The sequence below is a fragment of the Terrapene carolina genome, unplaced genomic scaffold, assembly GCF_002925995.2.
Source record: "Terrapene carolina triunguis isolate 2854851 unplaced genomic scaffold, T_m_triunguis-2.0 Scaffold112, whole genome shotgun sequence".
Classification (NCBI taxonomy): domain Eukaryota; kingdom Metazoa; phylum Chordata; order Testudines; family Emydidae; genus Terrapene; species Terrapene triunguis.
In genome coordinates this window covers 20,841,023-20,865,135 of record NW_020664463.1, presented here as the reverse complement: position 1 = coordinate 20,865,135, position 24,113 = coordinate 20,841,023, and the positions used below count along the sequence as shown (strand labels likewise).

Genomic DNA, 24,113 nt, shown 5'->3' with positions numbered 1-24,113 from the left:
CAGCGTACATTGAAGCTTGCACTGTTGTTGCCTATGCTGAACCTGTTCTGTGGATAAACAGAGGGATTTTTTCTCCAATATTGTCAGGCAATCTCCTTTTATTAATGAACCGCAAAAAAAACCAATGCAAAGCAAAGAGACAAAATAAATGCTGATTGCATGTATAGATTCATAGATTCTAAGGCCAAAAGGGAACATTGTGATCATCTAGTTTGACCGCCTGTATTGCACAGACTATAGGACTCCCCCAAAATAATTCCTACAGCATAAAACATTCATCTGAGCAGAGAAAGCGATGCCAACAAAAAATACAAAAGGGCTGGAATAATTGACTTTTGAGTAAACTAAATATGGGATTTTAGCCAAATGACAACTATGGGGTAGAATATGATAACAGCTGATATGTATTTGAAGGGTGTATAAAACAAGGAAGGGGGGAAATTGTTTAGGGTAATGAAGGTGATCCAGGGAGCTTTAATTAGGAATAATGGGATGAAACTGAGAAAATTATATTTAAGACAAATATCTGAAACATTTTGTAAATGTGAAATCTATTAGACATGTAGGAAGGTAGTTGAAACCCCATTGCTATTTAAAACCACTGTTAACTGGACAGAGCATTGGAAATTATGATAGGGAACAGCCCTTCATTTTCCTCAATGGCTGGATCATGAGATTTTGTAAGTCTTTTATAATGTCTATGATTAATTTAGTAATGGAAATTATTCTTTTTTCTTATTCTTTATTTAGATGGGAACGGTTTATGCTTGGAAATGAAGGGCAGTATTTCCCCAAGGATTTTATGGAAGTGTGGGAACAAAGGCCATCTACATATTAAGAGCTTGAAAAAATATTCTAAGTAAATGAGGGACACCTTCTAATTTTTTAATTAGTTTTGATTTAGTATCGTATGTTAAAAAAAACTCAACAACTTTCCTTATTAGCTTGTCTGACACAGAAACCCATTGGTAGTTCGCTACTCTGTGTCAGCAACTCTTGTCAGGCCTGACAAACTCACTACACCTAACATTGTTATCATGATATACCCAAAAGCTGGCCTGGATCATTGAAAACTAACTACTCACTGATCAGTAATATTCTTGTGAGATTTATCTACAGGGTGTGTACAAAGAGTTATAAGTATTTGCTTGAATTATGTTCTTAAAATGTGTTTGGCAAGCAAAGAATAAGCCCAGTCTGCCCTAGACAAAGGAATGTGTATTTGCTTGTCTGACCAGCCTGGTCATTAGACGGAGACAATGAAAGTAAATTTACATATAAGATAAACAAAGATATCAAGCTAACCAGCAGTGGAGAAGACAGCATGGGGTCTCCACTCCAGCAGGAGAGAGATGCTTTGTCTGGGCATACTTTTCAAGGAATACATTTCAGAGGTTTACTGGACTATAAAAAGAATGGAAGAGAACCCCATAGTTGTCCATCACTTGAGGGATTCAAGGGATCAGAGCGCTTGAAATCACAAAATGGTTCTTCAACTAAGGGGGGTAGAAATCTCTTGGAACTGAATATAGGTGAGAAACCTGCCTAGGCAAAGATTGTAGCTTGCTAAAATTAGGCTTTAGTTTTAGAAATGTATTTTAACTTTTTTTGTGTGTGTGGCTTGTAACCCTTTCTGTCTTTATTCCCTATACTTGTTATCACTTAAAACTATGACTTTTTGTTTAATAAACTTGTTTTACTTTTACTACAAACTAATTCAATGCTGTGATTGAAATAAGAGTTTGTCAACCCCCCGTTAAATTAATTAGCTGTATTGTCTCTCTATCGGAGCAATGAAATTACTAACTTCTGTGAGTGCTCCTGAAGAGGGCTGGACACAGCAGGGGTGCCTCTTGGGAACTTGTGAATTTGGGTTCACTATTTGTTACCTGCAAGCAAGGTTTGGACTGGTAGAGCCCGGAAGAGTTGGCTGGCAAGGCAGACAAGCTGGTGTGTCAGGGAGTTGTCACACAGTTTAGCAGTAGCAAAAACAATTGCTTGCTGAGGTTGCAAGGAAGAACAAAGTAATTCACAGTTCTGGGAACCCCAGCAGATTGTAACACTGGCAGACAGTTCTGGGGAAATTCAGGACTGAGGTGGTGTTGGAGTCCCTCTGTAAAAAGTAACTGGGCAGTGGAAGTCAGGGTGATGATACCTGCATGCTTGTAAGGTTGGGTGTTGGTGTCCAGGCTGTGAGCCAGAGCAGCATAGCATTGAAGGCACCCAGAGTTGCAGGGCAGGTGGTGACACAACCCCTTGCTGGTCTGGGTTAAACCCCAAGGCGTCACAGCTTGGTGTGTCACTTTTCCACACATTATAATTACAATATTTACTACTACAGTAAGTAGTAGGTTTTTTCTCTTTTCTCTTCCTCACAATCTGAACTTGGTACTGAGTCACACTACTACCACCTAGTGGCTTACAATGAAATATGCACAGAATCTTTTCAACTTCAGGTTTCAGAGTGGTAGCCGTGTTAATCTGTATCAGCAAAAACAACGAGTACTTGTGGCACCTTATAGACTAATAATATTATTTGGGCATACGCTTTCGTGGGCTAAAATCTAATGAAGTGGGTTTTAGCCCATGAACACTTATGCCCAAATAAATTTGTTAGTTTATAAGGTGCCACAAGTACTCCTCGTTGTTTTTTCAACTTCAGTCTATCATCTGTATGATACTGGAAGGTTATTGTTTTCCTGTTCCCTATAAAAAGCCACCAGTGTTAAAATGAACCAATATGAATTACAATTCTATTCCGTTTAGAAAAATACTATCAACCATGGGATGCTGTTCTGAGAAGGCCTGCTGAACAGAGATGGGGTCCACCTCTGAAAGAAGGGAAAGAATATCTTCAGATAGAGACTGGCTAACCTAGTGAGGCGGGTTTTAAAATAGGCTGGATGGGGGCAGGAGACAAAAGCCCACAGATAAGTCCAGAACATGTAGATCTGGATGAAGGATCAGAATCTGGGGGGAACATAGGCAATCGCATCATGGACAAAAAGAGACAAGAGGGAATATGGAGGCTAAATCTAATGAACATCTTAGATGTTTGTATACTAATGCCAGCAGTCTGGGGAATAAACAGGAAGAACTGGATATACTAATGAATAATCACAATTATGATATAATTGGCATCACAGAGACTTGGTGGGATAATTCACATGACTGGAATGCTGGTATAGAAGGATACAGCTTGTTGAGGAAGAACAGGCAGGGGGAAAAGGGAGCAGTGTTTTCTAGTATATCAAGATGTATACACTTGCACTGATGTCGAGATAGAAGTGTAAAGCAGACCTGTTGAAAATCTCTGGGTAAGGATAAAAGGGTTAAAAAACAAGGGTGATGTCATGGTACGGTTCTATTATCGACCACCTAACCAGAAAGATGGATGAAACTTTTTTTAAATAACTAACAAAATCATCCAAAGCACAGGACTTGATGGTGATAGGGGACTTTAACTACCCAGACATCTGTTGGGAAAATAATACAGCAGGGCACAGATTATCCAGCAAGTTCTTGGAATCCATTGGAGACAACTTTTTATTACAGAAGGTGGAGAAAGCAAAGTCTCCCAGTGCTGTAAAAAAGCCACCCCCACGAGGGGAGTAGTTACCAGCACTGGGATTGCGGCTCGCAGCGCTGGTGCACTGTCTACACTGCCACTTTAGAGCACTGAAACTTGCATCGCTCAGGGGGGTGTTTTTTGTTAGTTAGTGTGCAGTGTAGACAAGGCCTTAGACAAGTTAGATGTGTTCAAGTCGGCAGGGCCTGACAAAATACATCCTAGAATACATAAGGACCATGCTGAAGAGATCTCTGAGCTCTTAGCTATTATCTTTGAGAACTTGTGGAGGACAGGAGAGATCCCAGAGGACTGGAAAAGGGCATAGTAGCTAGCTAGAAAAAGGGGAATAAGGACAACTCAAGGAATTATAGACAAGTCAGCTTAACTTTGGTACCTGGAAAGAATGAAGCAAATAATCAATCAAGTCTGTAAACACCTGGAAGAAAATAAGGTTATAAGTAACAGTTAACATGGATTTGTCAAGAACCAACCTAATATCCTTTGATAGGGTAACAAACTTGTGGATGTGGGGAGCAGTAGATGTGCTATATCATGCCTTTACTAAGGCTTTTGGTACTGTCTCACATGACTTTCTCATAAGCAAACTACGGAAATGTAGCCTAGACCAACACATTGTAAAGTGGATCCAACTACTTGGAAAACCGTACTCAGAGAATAGTAATCAATGCTTCAGTCAAGATGGAAGGGCATATGGAGTGGGGTCCCACAGGGATCTGTCCTGGGTCCGATTCTACTCAATATCTTCATAAATGATTTGGATAATGACAGAGAGAGTACACTTATAAAGTTTGAAGACGACACTAAGCTAGGAGGGATTGCAGTGCTTTCGAGGACAGAATGAGAATTCAAATGATCTTGACAAACTGGAGAAACGGTCTGAAATAAAAAGGATGAAGTTCAATAAGACAAATGCAAAGTACTGCACTTAGGAAGAAATAATCAATTGCACAAATACAAAATGGGAAATGACTGCATAGGAAGAAGTACGGTAGAAAAGGATCTGGGGGTTACAGTGGATCACAAACTAAATATGAGTCAACAATATAACACCGTTGCAAAAAAAAGCAAACGTCATTCTGGGTTGTATTAGCAGGAGTGTTGTACACTAGACACAAGAAGTAATTCTTCCAGTCATCTCAGCACTGATAAGACCTCAAGTGGAGTACTGTGTCCATTTCTGGGCACCACAGTTTAGGAAAGATGTGGACAAATTGGAGAAGGTCTAGAGGAGAACAACAAAAATGAGTATAGGTCTAGAAAATGTGACCTACGAGGAAAGATTGAAAACATTCGGTTTGTTTAGTCTATAAAAGAGAAGACTGTGGGGGACATGATAACAGTCTTCAAGTAAGTACAAGATTGTTATAAAAAGGAGGGTGATAATGGGCTTAAATTGCAGCAAGGGAAATTTAGGTTAGACATTAGGAAAAATTTCCTGTTTGTGAGGGTAGGTAAGCACTAGAACAAATTATGTAGGGAGGTTGTGGAATTTCTGTTGTTTAAGGTTTTTAAGAACATGTTAGAGAAACATCTGTCAGGATGGTCTAGATAATATTTAGTCCTATTTGAGTGCAGGAAACTGGACTAGATGTCCTACTGTGGTCCCTTCCAGTCCTACATTTCTGTGATTCCGAGTGCCTTGAGCTGGTGCCTGGAGCCGCCCCTGCAAAAGATCTCTTTATAGTGGTGTGACACTGTACCTCAAAGTAGCATCCTGTAACCCCCATATTCATCATTTGTATATAGTTGTGATACTTCTAACAAAGCATGCCATGTAAGATACCATACGAAAGGTCATGATCTGCTGAAACTCATTGTTCTGTCAAAATATGTATATCATTAGTGTAATATGAAGTTATGAGATGTTGCTATATGGTTATTGAAATATGTTGTGAGTTTGGAAGTCCCCCACTGCTAGTTCTGCGGTGACAACGAAGGAGGTGACCCACACCCAGGCAGGCGTTAAAAAATCCATGACCAGCAGGGGAATTGTAAACAAGAGATCTACAGTTCAGTAAGGCCTTTTCTATACTACAAAGTTTTGTTGGCAAAAGCTGCCTTTTGCTGACAAAACAGTCTAGGCGTACACACTACAAAGCTACTTTTGGTGGCAAAACCCAGGCAGGCAGGTAGAGCGAATTGCTTCTACCAGGATGGGGGGAGAGACTGCTATGCAGAGCAGAGCTAGGGGCTGATGTCTCAGGATAGGTCGGTCAGCCTGCTATCCCCTCCACATCCCCCACCACCACTCTCGAGAAACCTGCATCATGTGACACTATACATTCCCCATGAGGCATTGCAAACCCTTCCCAAAGCACCCTGAGGCCAGTTGCATAGTGGAATAGCTACCCACAGTGCACTGCTCTGTGTCGATGCAAGAGCTGCTAGTGTGGATGCACTCCACCGACATGAGGAGCATAGTGTGGACATGCAACAGCGGTTTTAGTTAAAGTTCTTTAATTAAAGTGGCATAACTTTTGCAGACAAAACTTTGTAGTGTAGACAAGGCCTAAGAGACAGTTGTGCACCACACAATGAGGATTGCTCCACTCTGTGACTCAGCAAGGCCCACCAGGACATGGATCTTTCCAGGGACATGGACTGAGAGTATAAAATAAGGTGCAGTGGCATCATGAGATCATCTTTCTCCTCCCCCACCTATGCTGAAGGCAACAAGGACACTGGGAAGACAAAGACTTTGAACTGAGACTGGTCCCAGGCTGAGAAGGAAATTCTGCCTGTGTATTAAGAACTGTAACCTACCTGCAACATCCAGTGGGGTCAAAAAAGCTGTTTGATTCAACTCTTGCTTAGTCTAAAAGTTTAGGATTTAGAATGCGTGTTTACTTTTTATTTTCCTACGGTAACTACCTCGGACCTGCCTACCACTTATAATCACTTAAAATCTATCTTTCTGTAGTTAATAAAATTAATTTAATGTTTTATCTTTACCAGTGAGTTTGTCTAAAGTGCTTGGGGAATCTGCTCAGATTACAAAGGCTGGTGCATGTCCACTTTCCTTTGACAAAGTGGCAAGCTAATGAATGAGCTTGCACTGTTCAAGAAACGGTCTTGAGCAGTGTAAGATGGTAGATTTCTGGGGTGCAAGGCTGGGGGCTTGGGAGATTTGTTTCCCTGTGTATAGTTCATGAGTGGCTTGGAGAGCATTCATGCAATTTAGTTGGGTGTGACTCTGCATGCTGGTGGCTGAGTGATAACAGCGCCAGGAAGGGTTTTGGCACTGGCAAAGCATTGTGAGATATAGCCCAAGTTGGAGAGTTAAGGGGGCCTACAGTTCCAGGCTGTACCCCAGGGATCCCGTCACAAGTGGTTCCTCATTTAGTAGTGAATCTTGGTCCTCCTTATGGGCACACAAGACCTGAAATGCTGAGCCGAATTCACTCCTGCCATTAGCAGGGTAACTCTAGTGAAGTCAATGAAGGTATGCCAGCAGATAATTTGGCCTGCTGTTTTTACTGAATAGGCAGTGTAAAGGCCACACAGAGATCATTAAGTCTTTGCAGTGTCTCTTTATACGGCACTGTGGAATGGGGGAGAAGGGGCACTGTGGTCACGCCACACAAGTGAATGGGAAGGAATGATCAGCTTACAGTACGTATCCATGAGCTTAAAACCCTGCACGTGAGTGTGAAGGAAGTGGTGGAACCTCAGAAGGTTGTGGTCACTTCTCCTGCCCGAAGTCTGAAATAGGAGATTTGTTGCATGGAAGTCCATTTCTCCTCAAATTCTCCATGTCTTTGTCCAACACAAAGCCTTTTTTTTCTTCCAAGTTTTGCACAACACTTATGGAAAAGTCTAATAGAACTTAATTTTTCTGTAGTTTTTTTTGTTTTTTAAAAACATTCTATATAAATGAATAGAGAATTAAATAAACTGCTATAGATAGAATTCTATAGGCTGGTTTGGAAAACATACAGAAAGGATTTCTTTCTCCAATAAATTACATACATTCTTAGAAAAATTTCTGTAGACCCCAAAGAACTCTTAAAACCCACTTTTTTTTACTGGTTTTAACTCTATCAAATACTACAGGAGCTTTCCATGAGAGAAACATACCAGAGTGTGGCTGTAAGTCTTGACCAACAAGTTAACTTTTAAAGTAGGTCTATTTTACCATGACACTCAGTTAAATATGGGGAGACATTTTACATGTACAGTTTACCTACATAAGTTGCTTTGCTGTGGAGAACAATTTATGAAAAGAGTACTGGGCTCTAGAAATGCACCTCTTTTTACAGGATTTTCATGCTGAACGACTAAAAACAGGACAGGCAGTTCAGGTCAAGGTGAGTTTATTGTCCATACAGCATACCTAATCCCGCCAAAACACATTTCTTAAAACCATCTTTAAACTAGTCAAAACAACAGGTTATTAATAAAAATGACTTAACACTGAACAGAGACGACCTTTTAAAAGGTAATCGAGACTACACTTTATCAGAATCTTATCCATCAAAAAACAATCTCACATACTTTCTAAATACTTTTTGTTTACACTGATCATGTCTACTACCGCACTCTCTAGCATCCCCTGACCATATAAACATCCACACCTCTTAAAGAGCACATTGTGAGAGGATAACTTTGACTTGATATGGCATCACACTCATTAAAGCAAAAAAAAAAAAAAGTTTGAGAACAGATACTGTGCAACTGAGAGTGATTTCTGAGGTACATGATAACATGGAAATACACATAGTGGAAAAAATCCAGTGGCCGGGTGAGTTGCTGGGACCTTTTGAGCTGTCCAATTATTCAAGCAAAGACCAGCAGCATTAGGTTGGGATAATAGCACTTCCCTACCACACCGGGGTATTAGGAGCATGTATACATTAAAGATTGTGAGGCACTCAGATACTATAGTGATGGGGACCATATAAGTACCTAAGATAGATAGATAAACCAAATATTCCACTAAAAAGACAAATATTTGCCATACTATATCAAAGACCTGGGAAGGTACAATCTGCAAGGCACTTTTTTCAAAGTGGGTTGTAGAGAAGAAGGCTGGATTATGGTATTTGAAAAAAATCACACACTGGTGCTTTGAGATAGCAGTTTTTGATGCCAGACAAAAAAGAAAACCGAACCAATTTTGTCTTTCTTGTCCTCAGTTTGAAATGAAAATTGTGCAAAACATACAATAGTTTTCATTTTAAGTGATATTGTCAAGTTGTTAGGACCCAGATTTTACATACTTTGAGTGCTGTGTATTATAATAGTAAATGCCCTCTTGATTCTAACCACATAGTAATTGTTTATTTTTTACTACACCACTGCAGCATCAAATGTATTTGTTAAAAATGACTGCACACAGTGTAGGTCCTATGAAATAAATTGTGCATGCGGGCTCCAACTGTACTTTTTATGTGTCGGCTTTATACAAAATAAAGAACTACGTTATTTAACTATATCATGCTCAGAGGCAGTTTTAAAAGGTATACTAAGGTACAAACAAAAAAACCAAACCTTACATGGTAATACGAGGATTAGATTCAACAAACACATATACACCTGACTAATTTTACAGTAATCCCTTTGTCAATGGGAGTACTCATAAGGGTGAAGTTCTCACATGCATAGGTGTTTGCAGGATAAGGCTCTGAGTTATAATCCACCAGGTTCTTTAGGGTGAAATTCACCCATCACTGCATAATGCCTGAGTAATCGTGCTATATGCAGGGCGCACACATGGAGTGAGGGGAATTAAATTCATCCCTAATCTACTGACAGGTCAAAAGCTCCTACGTAGCTTCTCCACATCCCTTTTTGGAAACGAATCTGTGTATTCACTTTCCCATCCCCAGAACTCTCTCCAAGCTGGCCTATTCCAAGATGATGAGAAGACTCCCCTCTGCAGTACACAGGGGTACAGAATGGCAGTTAGCCCTCCATAACATAGTGAATTTCACACTTACATCTCACTCCTGTAATCAGATCAGCACAAATGGACTTCAGTGCCTGCACTGAGTTCCACAGAAGTCTATAGGGCTCTACATGGGTGCAAGAGATTGCCTGCACAGATCTGATTGCAGGAGAGAGACCTTAATGATGAACCTTTCAAGGAAAATGTATGTACTGCAGGAACTGGTGCTAGTGATTCAGCAGACAGCACACTCTTCCTTCTGAGTCCATAGCGAGTCAATGCCTAGCATGGTGGTAGAAGGAACTGTGCCTGGGAAAGTGCTATTTTTTTAATGAAATGAAAACCAAAGTCCTGACCATTGTGGTTGTTAAAAGTCCTATGATATTTTTCACGATTCTTAACCCTGCTGTCCTGGCCAAATTTCAGTGTGGGTAATTACGTTCCATTCTGCTGGTGTACATTCTCCTTGCAGTTTCAATTCTACAAACAGTTGTTTAGTGCTGATGGCACATGACTGCTGTGTTCCAGACCAGAAGTAGGTGAAGTCATCTTCATAAACACAGTGGGCAAATACTACTCTGACTTACACATGTACAGTTCCACTAAAATAAAGGGTGTTTTAAGGGGCACAAGTCAGCACAGAACTTGGCCCAGTCCATAAATCACTTTGGTATACGCCCATATGAAAGGTACTATATGTCACAGTAAGATCTTATAAGGAGGAGGGTGGCTGTGCAGATTTTTGGAGGGCAAAATTTTGCCACAAAAAAGAAGTTATTTTGTGGCTCCATAATCTCACTTTCCATGTTTTTTTTTCATAATATGAGTTTTTTGTACTAGAACCTGCAAAATTTCATGTTTTTAATGTGAAAATGTTTATTTTTGTAAGAACAAAATTCCACAATTTGGAAAATGTCAAGGTTTCTGTTTAATTATATGGCCATTTCAGAGTGAAAATGTGACTGTTTTCACTTCCTCTATCTTTTTAAGCAAAATACCTAACATTTTGCAGGACTTTGGCTGTTTTGCCAAATTGGACTGATTTCAGAAAATTGAAACAAAATACAAAAATCTCAAATATCTCAGGGCCTGATGCTGCCAACACCTTTGCATGGACAGAGACAGCTGAAATTGCATGGAGTGCCATCCAAAGGAATTTGTGGGAATTGGACCTATGTTTTCGGTTTTCATTGAGAATACTTAACATAGCCCTAACAAAAAGGTGGTTTTTATTATAATATGCAGTGTTAAAAGCATGTAAAATCTGGGGCTCAAAAAGCCTAGCAGTATTACTTTAAGACCATTTATTTTGTCTTTTGATACCCAGCCACTGAGAGAAGACTGTGGGCCTAATCCTGTAGTTCATACTCAGGGAAAACTCCCTTTGAGGATTACAAAAGTACTGGGCTGATGATTTCTAAATCCACTGTAAATTAAGGGCCTGATTCCACTAACACAACTGAGCAGAGTGCTTACTACCACAAGTAGGCCCATTGATTTCTCTATGCCAAATCATGGCATGGCTAACTACCAGTATGACAGGCAGCATTGTGGGCAAGGAAGCAGGCACCACACTGCTGGACAGCCCCCTCCCTACGCAGGTTGGTGGAAAGGGGTAGAGCCCTGGCTCCCCCACACCTCAGTGTGGCCAGCCATGTGGCTGCACTGGTGCACTGTGATGCATACGCTGCACTGAGTATAGACCTGGTGCAGTTTATTCCCTTTTTGAAGTAGAGAGGAGACCAGGAGGGGACTGTGACTCCTGGGGTCATAATCTGTTTTCTGGACTGCTCTAGGGGCAGCGTAACAATGCAGACAACCACAAAGTCACGATCTAGCCCTATGGGATTACTTATGGTAGTAAAGCATTACACTAGGTAGCAAAGGTACAATGCTCACTGTCCAGCACCTTAAGTAATCATTTGCATCGGGGCAAAGTAAGTGTAAAATGCTCCCAAACCAGAATATTCTACTTATGTTGGAGGTAACATTTTAATATCCACAAGACACTCATTTTGCACAAATACAAATGACTGCATGAGGTGACATACAGTGGAGAATCAGGTCTTAAGTGCTTCTAGGATCGAGACCTATATGTGCAGAAATCTTTGCTGAACAGATCCTCATGTTAATGTATTTTTTCCACTATGAAACGGATACCTAAGACCAAACGGGAGCCCAATGTCCCTGCAATCTACCACTGTTCCCCTACACAACTGAAGCAACTGTGCTTTGCTCACCAAAACACAGGCTTTGGCTGCCTTTTGCATTGACCATTCCATGAGGCTCCCAGCGGAAAGAACTGTAAAGTTGTGAGGTATTGTGAAAATGGGAACCATTTTTGTCCAGTAAACCTGAGGTAAATATACTGTCTTTGCAGGATGTGATCAGAAAAATAAAATAAAATAAAATAAAAAAAATCATGAGCACGCTATTAGAAAACAACTGTACAGGGCATTTCCAGTAAATCTAAGAACTCTTCTTATCTGCACTTAACCGTCTACTTCAGGATTTGAAATTTAAGCAGTAAAATAATATATTATAAAAATGTTTATAAAATAGCAGCACACTCAGTGAAACAATACAGCTAAGTACTGTTAATGTGAATAAGAATGAAACAAATCATAGCTTCTTAGCAGCGCAAAAAAAAAAAAACCAAACAAAATAAACCCCTTAGATTCTTACTCCATTTTCTACCCTCATCTAGCCAAATATGGCAGAGTCCATTCATAAAATATTCTTCAAAGTAGCATGTTCTTTCTGGATTTTTATCTTTAAAAAAATGCAAACATTAACATTTCATCCAACAGCTTCAAACTGTATATTTGCAATCTGTTAATACAATTGTGCAAAAAAAAAAAAAAATTGCCCCATCTCCTTTGCCATCTAAATGCCTCTTCTTTACAGATGGAGCAGGAAAAATAAATTCAAGTACACTGAATACACCTTTGTAATAAAAATCAAAGTCACGCACCTTGATGTTTACCATTTGTGTCTTTTGCACCAGCAATTTTCTTTCATTGTCCATAGATAAGCATGCAGGTGGTGTTAAGATCCTTCTGACACTGAACAATACACAGAATTGTCAGACTTTCATCCGGAATGTTGTGACAGGAATGTCATCCGAAGCAGGTGTTGGAATTTCCAGCAACACCAGAACTAGCGAAGTACATCAGATATTGGAAAATATTGACTATTACAAGCTATATGCATTGCTGCTGCTTTTTTTTTTTTTTTTTTGCTCAGCACAATTGTCATAAACCATCTCATTTATCCCTTAGGAACAATTTTCAAAGTGCTTTTCGAATGAAATGGTTTATAATAATGCTAACTGTGGACCAGTAAAGTTATAAACATCTGGAAAATGTATTTTTTGGAGGGAGAGGGGGGATCAAAGGAAATCACATCTTCTTTAACACAGTGAGGATGTTAAAAAGGAAGATGGGCAGAGCATCGTTTAATTGCCTTTACACCAAACTAAAGAGCTGCCAAAAGTTAACATTGACGTGTAGCATTAGCATTGTGAATGAATATAATGCTTTTTCACAGATGATCCACTGCATCTAGGAATCCAAAGTTCTGAGGTGGTCTGATTTGTTGACAGGTCATTTTTAATCTGTATATTTCTGCCATCTAATGCAAGCATTCTATACTTTGGCTTGGACCACTGCTGGATAGCAGGATCAGCTTTATGCCAAAGATGCTGCTGTGTTTAGAATGAACCATTTCTGGAGGAAAAGTAGGAAGCAGTGGTGGTGGGGGGGAAAGAAACACCTGCTCTTCCGGCTGGCAAAATAAAGCATCTTCTTTCTTAGGTAGCAGCTACCACAGACAGCAAGAGTAAACAAAACTAACATACAGAGATCCAACAAACAGTTCTGACTAATAACAGAGGTGATAGATCAGCAAATCTCTTCTGCATCCAAAATGGTTCAATCACTTCAGGGATCTTTTCCCACTTTGCCCTAACCCCTTAATTCTATTGCTTTGCAATCTAGTCAAGCCATAACATCACACACACAATTCCTTTCTTAAGTTTAAAAAAGGGTGTGTATGCACTAGGTCATAATGCACGCACAAAAAAGTATACTCTACTTTGTTCCCACAAATGCAGGCTTACATTTATCTAGCTACTTTTTATGCTTTTATAAGCACTTAATATCACCGATACATAATCAAACAGCAATTATCAAATATATCATGGGATTCCCTTCTGTAGAACATCACAGGCACCAAATGCTTTTTTAAATTACTCATTTTTTTGTTTTCTTTTGTATCTAAAAGAGCTTTAAATACGTTCTATGTGGGAGCAGATTAAAAAAAAGATTTCATTCTAAAAAAAGGGGGGGGGGGAGCAGGGGGAGCAAGCATGACTGTCTGGGCTGATGTCCTCACAGGTTGATGTCTCTCACATCTGTGGGAGTGCTGGCCTGGTCCAGTTCATCCACCATCTTAGAAGGATTGCTTTGCTGTTGCTGCTGCTGGACTTGCCTAAGGTTGCTTACTAGCACCGACTCTATCTGTTCTTGGCAGGCTTTAAGGCAGTCCTAGAGAATAGGAAGCAAAGTGATCTGTTAGTGAATCTTTTCCCACTGTGCCAATCAAAGCGTCAAGACAAGCAGAAATGAGGAAAACCAAGATGTTCAGAGGCTATATGAATGGAAATCATGCATTCACCCTAGAATCGTGCTATGAAGAGAAACAGGCTGCACGTCACTAGAAGCAGCCCACGTATGCAGTCCTTTGTGTGGACTAAAGCAAATACCACATTTGTTACAATCTTGGCAACTTATAATTCTAACTTTCCTGCAAGAAAGTAGTGCCTTTTGGAACAGGAACTCAATGGTATTCATTGGCAATCTCCTGCAGGACAGGTATAAATCCAAAGGCAGGACTATACCTATCTATGTAGTAGCTGCTGCATTCCCTCTGCAGGGCAAAATGTATATCATCCCTATGCAAGAAGAAACATGCCTTTAATAAAACCAATGTTTTTGTAATGGTCCAAAGTACTACATTTTACAGCACTGCAATGAAGTGGGCCGTTACTATAGAACACTGAAGTATTTTCTTTAGAAGGGTCAGCAACGAAGAAGTAAAAAGGAGATGCCCCTAAGCTCAGAGAATCTGTACCCAGACTCCCAAAAATGTAATCCTGCCTCCAAACACTGCTTGACAGTTGGGCCTCATGAAAGACAACCCTGGTAGAAACAGGACAAAAGCAGTTGGGAAGCAACCCACCAGACAATCCAAGACACAGAGCACCAAGACCATTGTCAGCAGTTTGCACGGACCATCTTCCACCCATGGAGCAAATTCAAATTCAAACAACCAAAATGATTCCAACAACAGGGGAAAGAGCAGGCCAAAGCTAGGACACTTCTGTCTCACTGAAACATTCAGGCATTCAGGGTGCAGGCAAAATTAAAATAGCAATAATTAATAATACAGTAGAACCTCAGAGTTACGAACACCAGAGTTACAAACTGACCAGTCAACCACACACCTCATCTGGAAGTAGAAGTACACAATCAGGCAGCAGCAGAGACAAAAACAAAAACACCACCACCACCATCCCCATAATAAACAAATACAGTACAGTATTGTGTTAAAGGTAAACGACTAAAAAATAAAGGGAAAGTTTAAAAAAAAAGATTTTAAAAGGTAAGGAAACTGTTTCTGTGCTTGTTTCATTTAAATTAAGATGGTTAAAAGTAGCATTTTTCTACTGCACAGTAAATTTTTAAAGCTGTCTTAAGACAATGTTCAGTTGTAAACTTTTGAAAGAACAACCATAACGTTTTGTTCATTTGAACATTTCAGAGTTACGAACGTCCATCCCCAAAGTGTTTGTAACTCTGAGGTTCTACTGTAGTAATATCGGAAAACGACAAATATCAATAACCATGTTTCTGCCATAGACTTCAAAGCACTTTATACAGAGGATTAGATAAGTACCATTATTCCCATTTCACAGACTCGGAAACTGAGGTACAGAGGTGAAGTGATTTGCATCAGGTCACACACGGAGTCAGTGGTCGAGTCGGGAACAGAACAAAGTACTGCAGTACAACGGATCAAAACAGGGGCCTATCTGGGAAGCCCCCTCACCCTCACCCACATAGTGGCAACCAGTGGAGTTTGAAGTCTGCACACAGGTATGCTTCATCCCAGGCCTGCAATGTACATCTGTTGTCCCAGCCTAACTGGGAAAGCGTAAGTCATGTCTGGGCATGTCCGCTCCATTGGTGACATTTATGTGCTCGATACCATTTGTGCTGGTGTGATTATTCCAGGGGATAAAATTCATGCTGTGCCAAGAATACCACTTTTTGTTGGACCCTGGAGACTCAGTGCTAGCAGTAAAATCACACCCTCTCTCTGCAAAGAAACTACCATGCCTATATGCTGGAGCACCATTCCCAAACATTATTTGTACATGTAGATATACCAGCAAAAGAGTACAAGGGGATGGTTTGTTATGCTGATCAGATACAAAGAAGAGTGGACTGGATGAGACATTAGTCCTATCATGAACAAGAAACTTACCAAGGATGTGGAGGCCACTACCCAGTTCTAGCATCAGTCAGCTAGGTACAGATCATGGCAGTACCATTAGAGCATCAGTAACAAGAGGCTAGTTCATCACTATTGCCTAGGCATAACTGGACCAGGATGGTGTCGTATTTTCCAGCTTAACAGTCAGAATCAATTGTTTGTTCCCTTATCGAGAATAACGTTGATCAATACCATTGTCAGATCACTAGCAGAGAGCAAGGCAATACTTGAAATCTGTGCTGCAGTGTCATGTCCGTGTGATATGCAGTGGGTGGATTGTTACTTCTCTGTGTTTGTCATAGCTATGTGCCTCTTTAACCCATGGCTCTGTGCTCCAACAAAGCCCCAACAAAGATCGGTGAGACTGATATTAAACCCTTAACAATAGGTGAAGAAAGTGGTGATTCCCATAGTTCAAGTTGCTTAAAACTTTCCATTATAAGCCACTGCTTTCAGCTGCTTGTAACTTTGCCAAACTTCTATCCCTTGGGCTGAAATTTTCCATGCTTACTCTCTGTCTCAGGCTGACCTGATCTGGGAAAATTTAATCAAATACAGCTCTGCCATTTCCAAGAATGAGGCTAGGGAAAGCAGGTAGTTTGACAATAAAAAAAATCCCAACGGTTTCTCTGAAGAGCTCTAGCACCTTCAGGATTTGGAGTAGGACCTTCCAATTGGGATTAGGAGAAGTGTGGGGTCAGGAGCCGTATGCTCTCCCCATGAACATACACCCAGGCTTACCCAAGTTATAAGCCTCTGAAAATTGTCATTTGCACATGCTCAGTAGAGCCCATGAGAGCCTTGCTGCTAAAAGCCCCAGAGAGCCCCCTAACGTACCAACTACACTGAAACATGCCTCAGGAACAGAGCTAGAGCTCTGGATGTAATATGGATGTAACAGATAGAGTAGCTGCTGCTGTGGCCCCTTAGCCTAGGAGAAGGCAGAGATTAAAGTGAGGGGAAATGACATTCTCCTGGGCTTGAGGTGCCAACACTCACTATACTTGCTGCACTGGGGGAAAGATGTGCTGGGCATAAGGGAGAAACCATGAGTTCTAGTGCCATCTCTTTCACTTGTTGGTGTTAATAAGCCTGTGCACTTCACAGTCATTACTGAGCAAGGCCTCATACCCCTACCTTAAGGAGGCAGGCAACTACCATTCTCCTCATTTTACAGAAGGGGAACTAAGAGTTTACACAAGGTCACTTTGGAAAAGCTTGGCACAGAATTCAGGGACCAGATTCTAGGCTGTATGTCGCATGAAGTGCAGTGGGGACAACAATGTCTTTTAAGTCACCTTTGCACTATGCAGAATCTGGCCTGCTCTTTGGCATAAGTGTAGCCCAGGGGCAGCAACCTTTCAGAAGTGGTGTGCCAAGTCTTCATTTATTCACTCTAATTGAAGATTTCGCGTGCCAGTAATACATTTAAACATTTTTAGAAGGTCTCTTTCTATAAGTCTATAATATATAACTAAACTATTGTTGTGTGTAAAGTAAATAAGGTTTTTAAAATGTTTAAGACGCTTCATTTAAAATTAAATTAAAATGCAGAGCCCCCTGTACTGGTGGCCAGGACCCAGGCAGTGTGAGTGCCACTGAAAATCAGCTCGCATGCCACCTTTGGCGCGCATGCCATAGGTTGCCTACCCCGGTGTAGCCCTTATCATAAATTAGAGGAACCCCAGAGGCTGCTCTAGTTTATGGCAATCTGTCTAAAATAGTAATGTGCCCCTAATGACAGATATATTCACTCTGTACTGTGCTGATTATGAGACAGCCCTCTAAGATGAACCTTAGCCTCAGAAGAAGGAGAGTGTACATCATGTATTCATTCCACAGCATACTCCTTTTAATTTCCTGGGATCCGTTTTTCTTAGGACAACTAATCAGAATGTAATTCTTCATCTGCGCTTTTCATGAAACACCCTTATTTCTGTCTCTCTGCATTCATACCCACACTCTGTGTATAGACCTGTTGTCCTCTGGAGATTCGAGGTATATTGTGGGCACAAACAGCGAGTAACAATTTAAATTAGCTAATACTCAGATGCACTGAGCAACCACAACTCCAGTTAAGTCAATGGGAGCAGGGGATGCTCAGCACCTTAGAAACTCAAGATAGTGTCTCAAGTTGGACACCTCCCTCCCACAAAAATGCAGTGCCTAAAGTGGGAGGTCGTGTCTAAAAATGCTGGCCTATATGACTTGCACTAGGCCACACGATGAGTCAGTGGCAATGCCAGGAATAGAATGCTGATCTCTTGACTCATAGTCTAGTACCCTATCCACTGGATTACATGTACTGTCAGCACACTGGATCAGTCATTGAATGGACATGTTTCAAAATGCTAACCGCACTCCCACAACAGGTATTTGTGCACACTGTCTGTGCACCATACCAGAGCAAGAAGGCTTGCCCATAATCCTGTATTAAGAACTCATGTAGCAACCATGCCAGCAGGAGTTACTCATATTAAGACACTTAATTACCAAAAACACGTTTTCTCTGGTTTTGGTGAATCTACAAAAGACTTTGCTGCCTTATTGTAAAAGGAGTCCTGTAGTCTTCAGGAATTAAAGATTAATCATTAAAGATTATGTCATGTGATGAAACTTCCAGGAATACGTCCAACCAAAATTGGTGACCCTGTCAGGCCTAAAATTAGACCTCCTACCAACTTCTTTGGTATGAGGTGCATTGTGCTGTCTATCCCTCCTTATACTCTGCATACATGCTACATTCTTATCAGAAAGCAAGGGACTGAAACCTACTGGATTCCTGCTCTTGGAGAGATGTGAAGTTTGAATACCCAGCTTGCTAAGAATGGAGCAGGAAGATTGAAGTGAAGGATACTGTACATGTCACTGAGAAAAAGTAACTAAATACCCTGGATTTATTGGTGATGGGAGGTGAAGCAAAAAAATCTGGATTTTTTTACAATGCTGTATCCATTAGATGTTGGGGTATTTCTGTTGGGTTTTTTTGCAAGAGGTGTGTAGGGGGACTGATTGTTTTGTTTTTAATGGTCCTGCTGGTGATGACAAATCTGTCTAGTTATTTTAAGGTGAGAACTTTTGCTTTTTTTCATCTTACTGGGAAATGGTTGGACGCTTTCTATAGTCAGGGAATTGAACATTTAATGGTGAGGGCTGGGCCTCTCATCCCAAATATATTGCTGCCAAAAACCCTCAAAAATTCAAATAAATCCCATGCTCAAGAATACATGTGCATTCTAGGTCCATTACCAACATTCATATATTTAAGAGGTAGTAACTGTAATATCATGTTCCACGGGTCAGTAAAATGACTGGGCTTATGTTAAAATGTCCAGTGAGTCCATTATAGCATATTCTGGCAACTGCTTGTTGCAACAGAATTGGTTGTCTGTTTGTGGTCTGTTTCCCTTTTCCATAAACTGCTGCTGATGTGCTGTGCTTGTTTTCACTGGAGAAGACCTAAGCAAATGCATATAATCTATCATCAGACACAATATCTTGTTTTCAAACAGTTTTTGCAGCTAGATTGACAGAAGTGCAAGGTAATCAAGGGATGAGCCCCAAGGTCACACAGGAGTTTACCAGCACAGATGAGCCCCCCACACCAGAAGGATTTAGTTGAGTGTGTACATCTCCCTACCAACAAATAAAAGTTTCCAGCCATGCTAACATTCCTTCAAACAGGGCCCGACACTGCTCCCATTGAAGTTGATGGCAAAATGGTGCAGATCAGGCTCAGAAATAAAAAACTGGAAGAATGACGATATCCATTTGCAGAATATCATGAAACTTTGCATTTATAAAGCACGTTTCATACAAAGATCTCAGTATGCCTTTAAAACATTAAGGGCCAAAATTGCAAACCAGAATGTCTTTCTAAAACAAACCAGGCATTTGCACAGCCAAGTACCAATCTCAGTGCTTTACAACCCAATTCTCTACATAATTGCAGGGTTTTGCATGTAACATAAATCCTGAAAATCCTCACCCAGTTAAGTCAGTTTCAGAACACTCTTATAATATTATACATTTTTAATAGTAATAATTCATTGCAAAAACAAATAATGATCCATTTAATTTATGCAGAGTCCTAAAATGACACTTCCCAGGGCTGTGAGGCACCTCACCACACCCTGCCCTTAGTGTGAGGAAGTTTTGTCTGTGCCTGCGGTGGATCAGCTCCCTGAAACCACCAGTTTCTGATAGCAGAAGTACTGCCCTCCAGGCCTCGCTCTCTCTGTACTGGTTAGCAATAGGCACGCACCAACCCCAAGTTCTCCAAGCATTCCCTGTAGTGTCCAGCCCCTTATCCACTGAACTCTCTAGAATTACCAGGCTCACCGTTCCCAAAGAAACTGTACACCCCAGCTCACTAGTTACACCTTAGAAAACAGCTCTGCTGAACACACAGCACTTAGATGTATTTATAGGGAAAACAAGAATAAGTTTATTATCAAAGCACAGAGATTCAAGTGATAGTGAGTAAGAATACTGGAAACAAATGGTTACATATAAAACAAAATCATAACACGCTTTTTGAAAACTAAACGTAACTAACAAGGAATGTCTATCTCCTGCAAGAAAGCGTACCCCAAGTTCTTTCCCCAGTGTTTTCAACCAGTTTGGCGGAGACCCCTTTTAATAAAATCATGCCCGCTGACAGCTTGTCCTTACAGACTGAACAAATATCTAGGGGTTCATCTGTACCTTGGGTACAATTTCAAAAGTTCATTGTATTACCCCTAAACAAGCTGACTTCTGCTGTTTCCCTCTTCTTGTTAATTTCCTCTCTGAAGATTTCACAATCCTTCATTAGCATGCAGCTCAGACTTTTGAGTGGAGGCCTATTGTGAACCATACAATACTTAATTTACAGGTAAACAGCCAGACAGATAAACATTCCTTGTCTGAAAGAAAACCTGCTTTTCACTGTTGCTGGTGACCGCTCCCTTAATGCAGACCTTAAGAACATAATTTTCAGTGTATATACATAACTCCTTACACAACATCTGTACGTGCACTTTGCAGTGATACTGATGACCAGGGTGACACAGGCTTTGAGTCCTCACATGACACTCCTTGGTGAACTAAAAATACCAGACCCTGGGATTCCTGTAACCCATATGCACCTGTTATGCCCTCTGCCAGTTGGCATCAAGAAGTCCCTGGGTAACAATTACATCTGAGGCCTGGTCCACACTATAGAGTTAGGTCGACATAAGCTGCTTTACTCTGTAAGTGTCCACACTACAATGTTGCTCCCGCCGACGTAACTCGCCCACTACACCGACCATTAACTCCACCTCCACGAGAGGTATATCACTTAGGTCGACGTAGTTAGGTCGACATAGTGGCAGTGTAGACACTGCATAACTTACGTCGACTTTACTGGCCTCCAAGAGGTGTCCCACAATGCCCCACTGTGACCACTCTGGTCACTATTTTGAACTCCATTGCTCAGCTGCCAGGTACACAGGTACATGCCTCCCCTTTAAAAGCCCTGTGAATTTTAAATTCCATTTGCTGTTTGCTTGGCATGGAGAACTCATATAGTAACTGCCCAGCTGAACATGCCAGCTCCACAGAGCAAACGCCCTCCTGCCTGGAGTACACAGGAGGTGGTGGATCTCCTGGGTCTGTGGGGAGAAGAGGCTGTGCATGCACAGTTTCGATCCAGCCGTAGAAACGTCGACATCTATGAGCATGGGGGAGAAGGGCTAAAAGAGGGACATGCAGCAGTGCCGTGTGAAAATCAAGGAGCTGCGGCAGGCATACCAGAAGGCAGGGGAGGCAAACAGCCACTCTGGTGCAGAGCTGCAGAGATACCGCTTCTCCAAGGAGCTGCATGCCATCCGCGGCAGTGACCCGACCACCATCCCCAAGAGCCCCATGGATACTTCGGGGGAGTTGGAGTCACAGGCCACCACAGTGAACCTTGAGAATGAGGTGTTGGACAAGGAAGAGGAGGAGGAGAATGGGGGACAGGCAACCAGGGGATCCAGTGGCACTGCAAGTCAGGACCTCTTTTTGACTCCTGAGCAGTCAAACAAGTCCCAGCAGTTCAAGGCTGGTGAGCCTGATGCAGGGGAAGGAACTTCTGGTAAATATGTGGTTTGTTTTGACATTGTAGGGACACATCTGTTCATTTACTCTTTTTTAGTCACGCTGCAAGAGGTAGTGAAATAACCAAGAGGTAGAGCTGCTATCTGCTTCTCAACAGTTGGGCAGAGGGAGCCCTGCAGAACAGTTTGTTTATGTGTACTGAAGGCCTGTGAATCCTCCACAGAGATCTCAAGGAAGCTTTCCTGGAGGCAGTATGCAATCCTCTGCCAAAGGTTTCTGGGGAGGGCTGCCTTATTTCTTCTGCTGCAGTAGGATGCTTTCCCACAACACTCAGCAATTACTTCAGCAGGCACCACTGCAGTACGCAGGCTAGCACCATACAGACTCGGTCTGCAGCCGGATGTGTGCAGGAGCTGTTCCCTTTCAGCCTCTGTTACCCTCAGGCGTGAGATATCAGCTAAAGTCACAAGCAGAAGTGAGACTGTAGTGCTTGTAACTTGTGTGATCAAGCGGAGTGAATGCACTCACAGTAGTACCTCTGTCCTCTGTTTCTTTTGCAGCTGCAAAAGTGGCTTTGAGGGTCTCTCCATCCACACCAGCAGAGCGGCTCAGCCAGAACAGGAGAAAGAAGAGGACAAGGGAAGACATGTTCCAGGAGATCCTGTGAGCCTCGGTGCTTCAGATACCGAGCAGAGGGCTGGGAGGATGAAGTTCGAGGACACAATGGACAGGGATAGTGAGGACAGGAGAAACAGGCAGCAAGAGATGATAACACTTCTCAGGGAGCAAACAGACACGCTGCAGTCTCTGACTGACCTTCAGGCTCAACAGATCCGTTCGAGCCTCCCCCTGCAGCCCACAGAGAACTGCATTCTGGGACCACCCTGCATCTGGGACCAGTGCAATACTCCTACCACTCCACCCTGAGGGAGAGTACAGAAATCAAAGCGGCACATACACCAACTGTGTCTCTCACAGGTCAGTGTATGTGTGTTTGTGAAATGGAAATTACTTTTCTTTCCCTTTCAGAGGTTCTTTCCCATGTATTTATAAAGTTTCATTCAGTTTTAAATATGTTTGTCTCATAAAACTGGGTGACTGGGCAACAAAATGGCAAATGAAATTCAATGCTGATAAATGCAAAGTAATTCACATTGGAAAACATAATCCCAACTAGACATATACAGTGATGGGGTCTAAATTAGCTGTTACCACTCAAGAAAGGGATCTTGGAATCACTGTGAATAGTTCTCTGAAAACATCCACTCAATGTGCAGCAGCAGTCAAAAAAGCTAACAGAATGTTGGGACTCATTAGGAAAGGGACAGATGAGACAACAGAAAATATCATATTGCCTCTATATAAATCCATGGTATGCCCACATCTTGAATACTGTGTGCAGATCTGGTTGCCTCATCTCAAAAAAGATATATTGGAATTGGAAAAGGTACAGAAAAGGTCAACAAAAATGTCTAGGGGTATGGAACAGCTTCCATATGAGGAGAGATTAATAAGACTGGGACTTTTCAGCTTGGAAAAGAGATGATTAAGGGGAGATATGACAGAGATCTATAAAATCATGACTGGTGTAGAGAAAGTAAATAAGGAAGTGTTATTTACTCCTTCTCATAACACAAGAACTAAGGGTCACCAAATTAAATTAATAAGCAACAGGTTTAAAACAAACTAAAGGAAGTATTTCTTCACATAACACACAAGCAACCTGTGGAACTCTTTGCCAGAGGATGTTGTGAAGGCCAACACTATAACAGGGTGAAAAAAAGAGCTAGATAAGTTCATGGATGATAGGTCCATCAATGGCTATTAGCCAGGATGGCAGGGATGTAAAATCATCTTTGAAGTGTCCAGAGCCTCTGTTTGCCAGAAGCTGGGAATGGACGACAGGGTATGGATCACTTGATGATTACCTGTTCTGTTCATTCCCTCTGAAGCATCTGGTACTGGCCACTGTCGGAAGACAGGATACTGGGCTGGATGGACCATTGGTCTGAC

The 24,113-nt window shown here is 41.5% G+C and overlaps 1 protein-coding gene across 1 annotated transcript in view; it reads right to left on the bottom strand.

The window, feature by feature from the left end:
- Positions 1-7,888: 7,888 nt before the first annotated feature.
- Positions 7,889-24,113, bottom strand: part of CCND2 (cyclin D2) — a 65,206-nt gene continuing 48,981 nt past the window's right edge. The window contains exon 5 of the mRNA XM_026652308.2: positions 7,889-14,026. Within this exon, the coding sequence (XP_026508093.1) occupies positions 13,871-14,026 (156 nt within the window). The 3' untranslated portion in view covers positions 7,889-13,870. The remainder of the gene's footprint in view (positions 14,027-24,113) is intronic.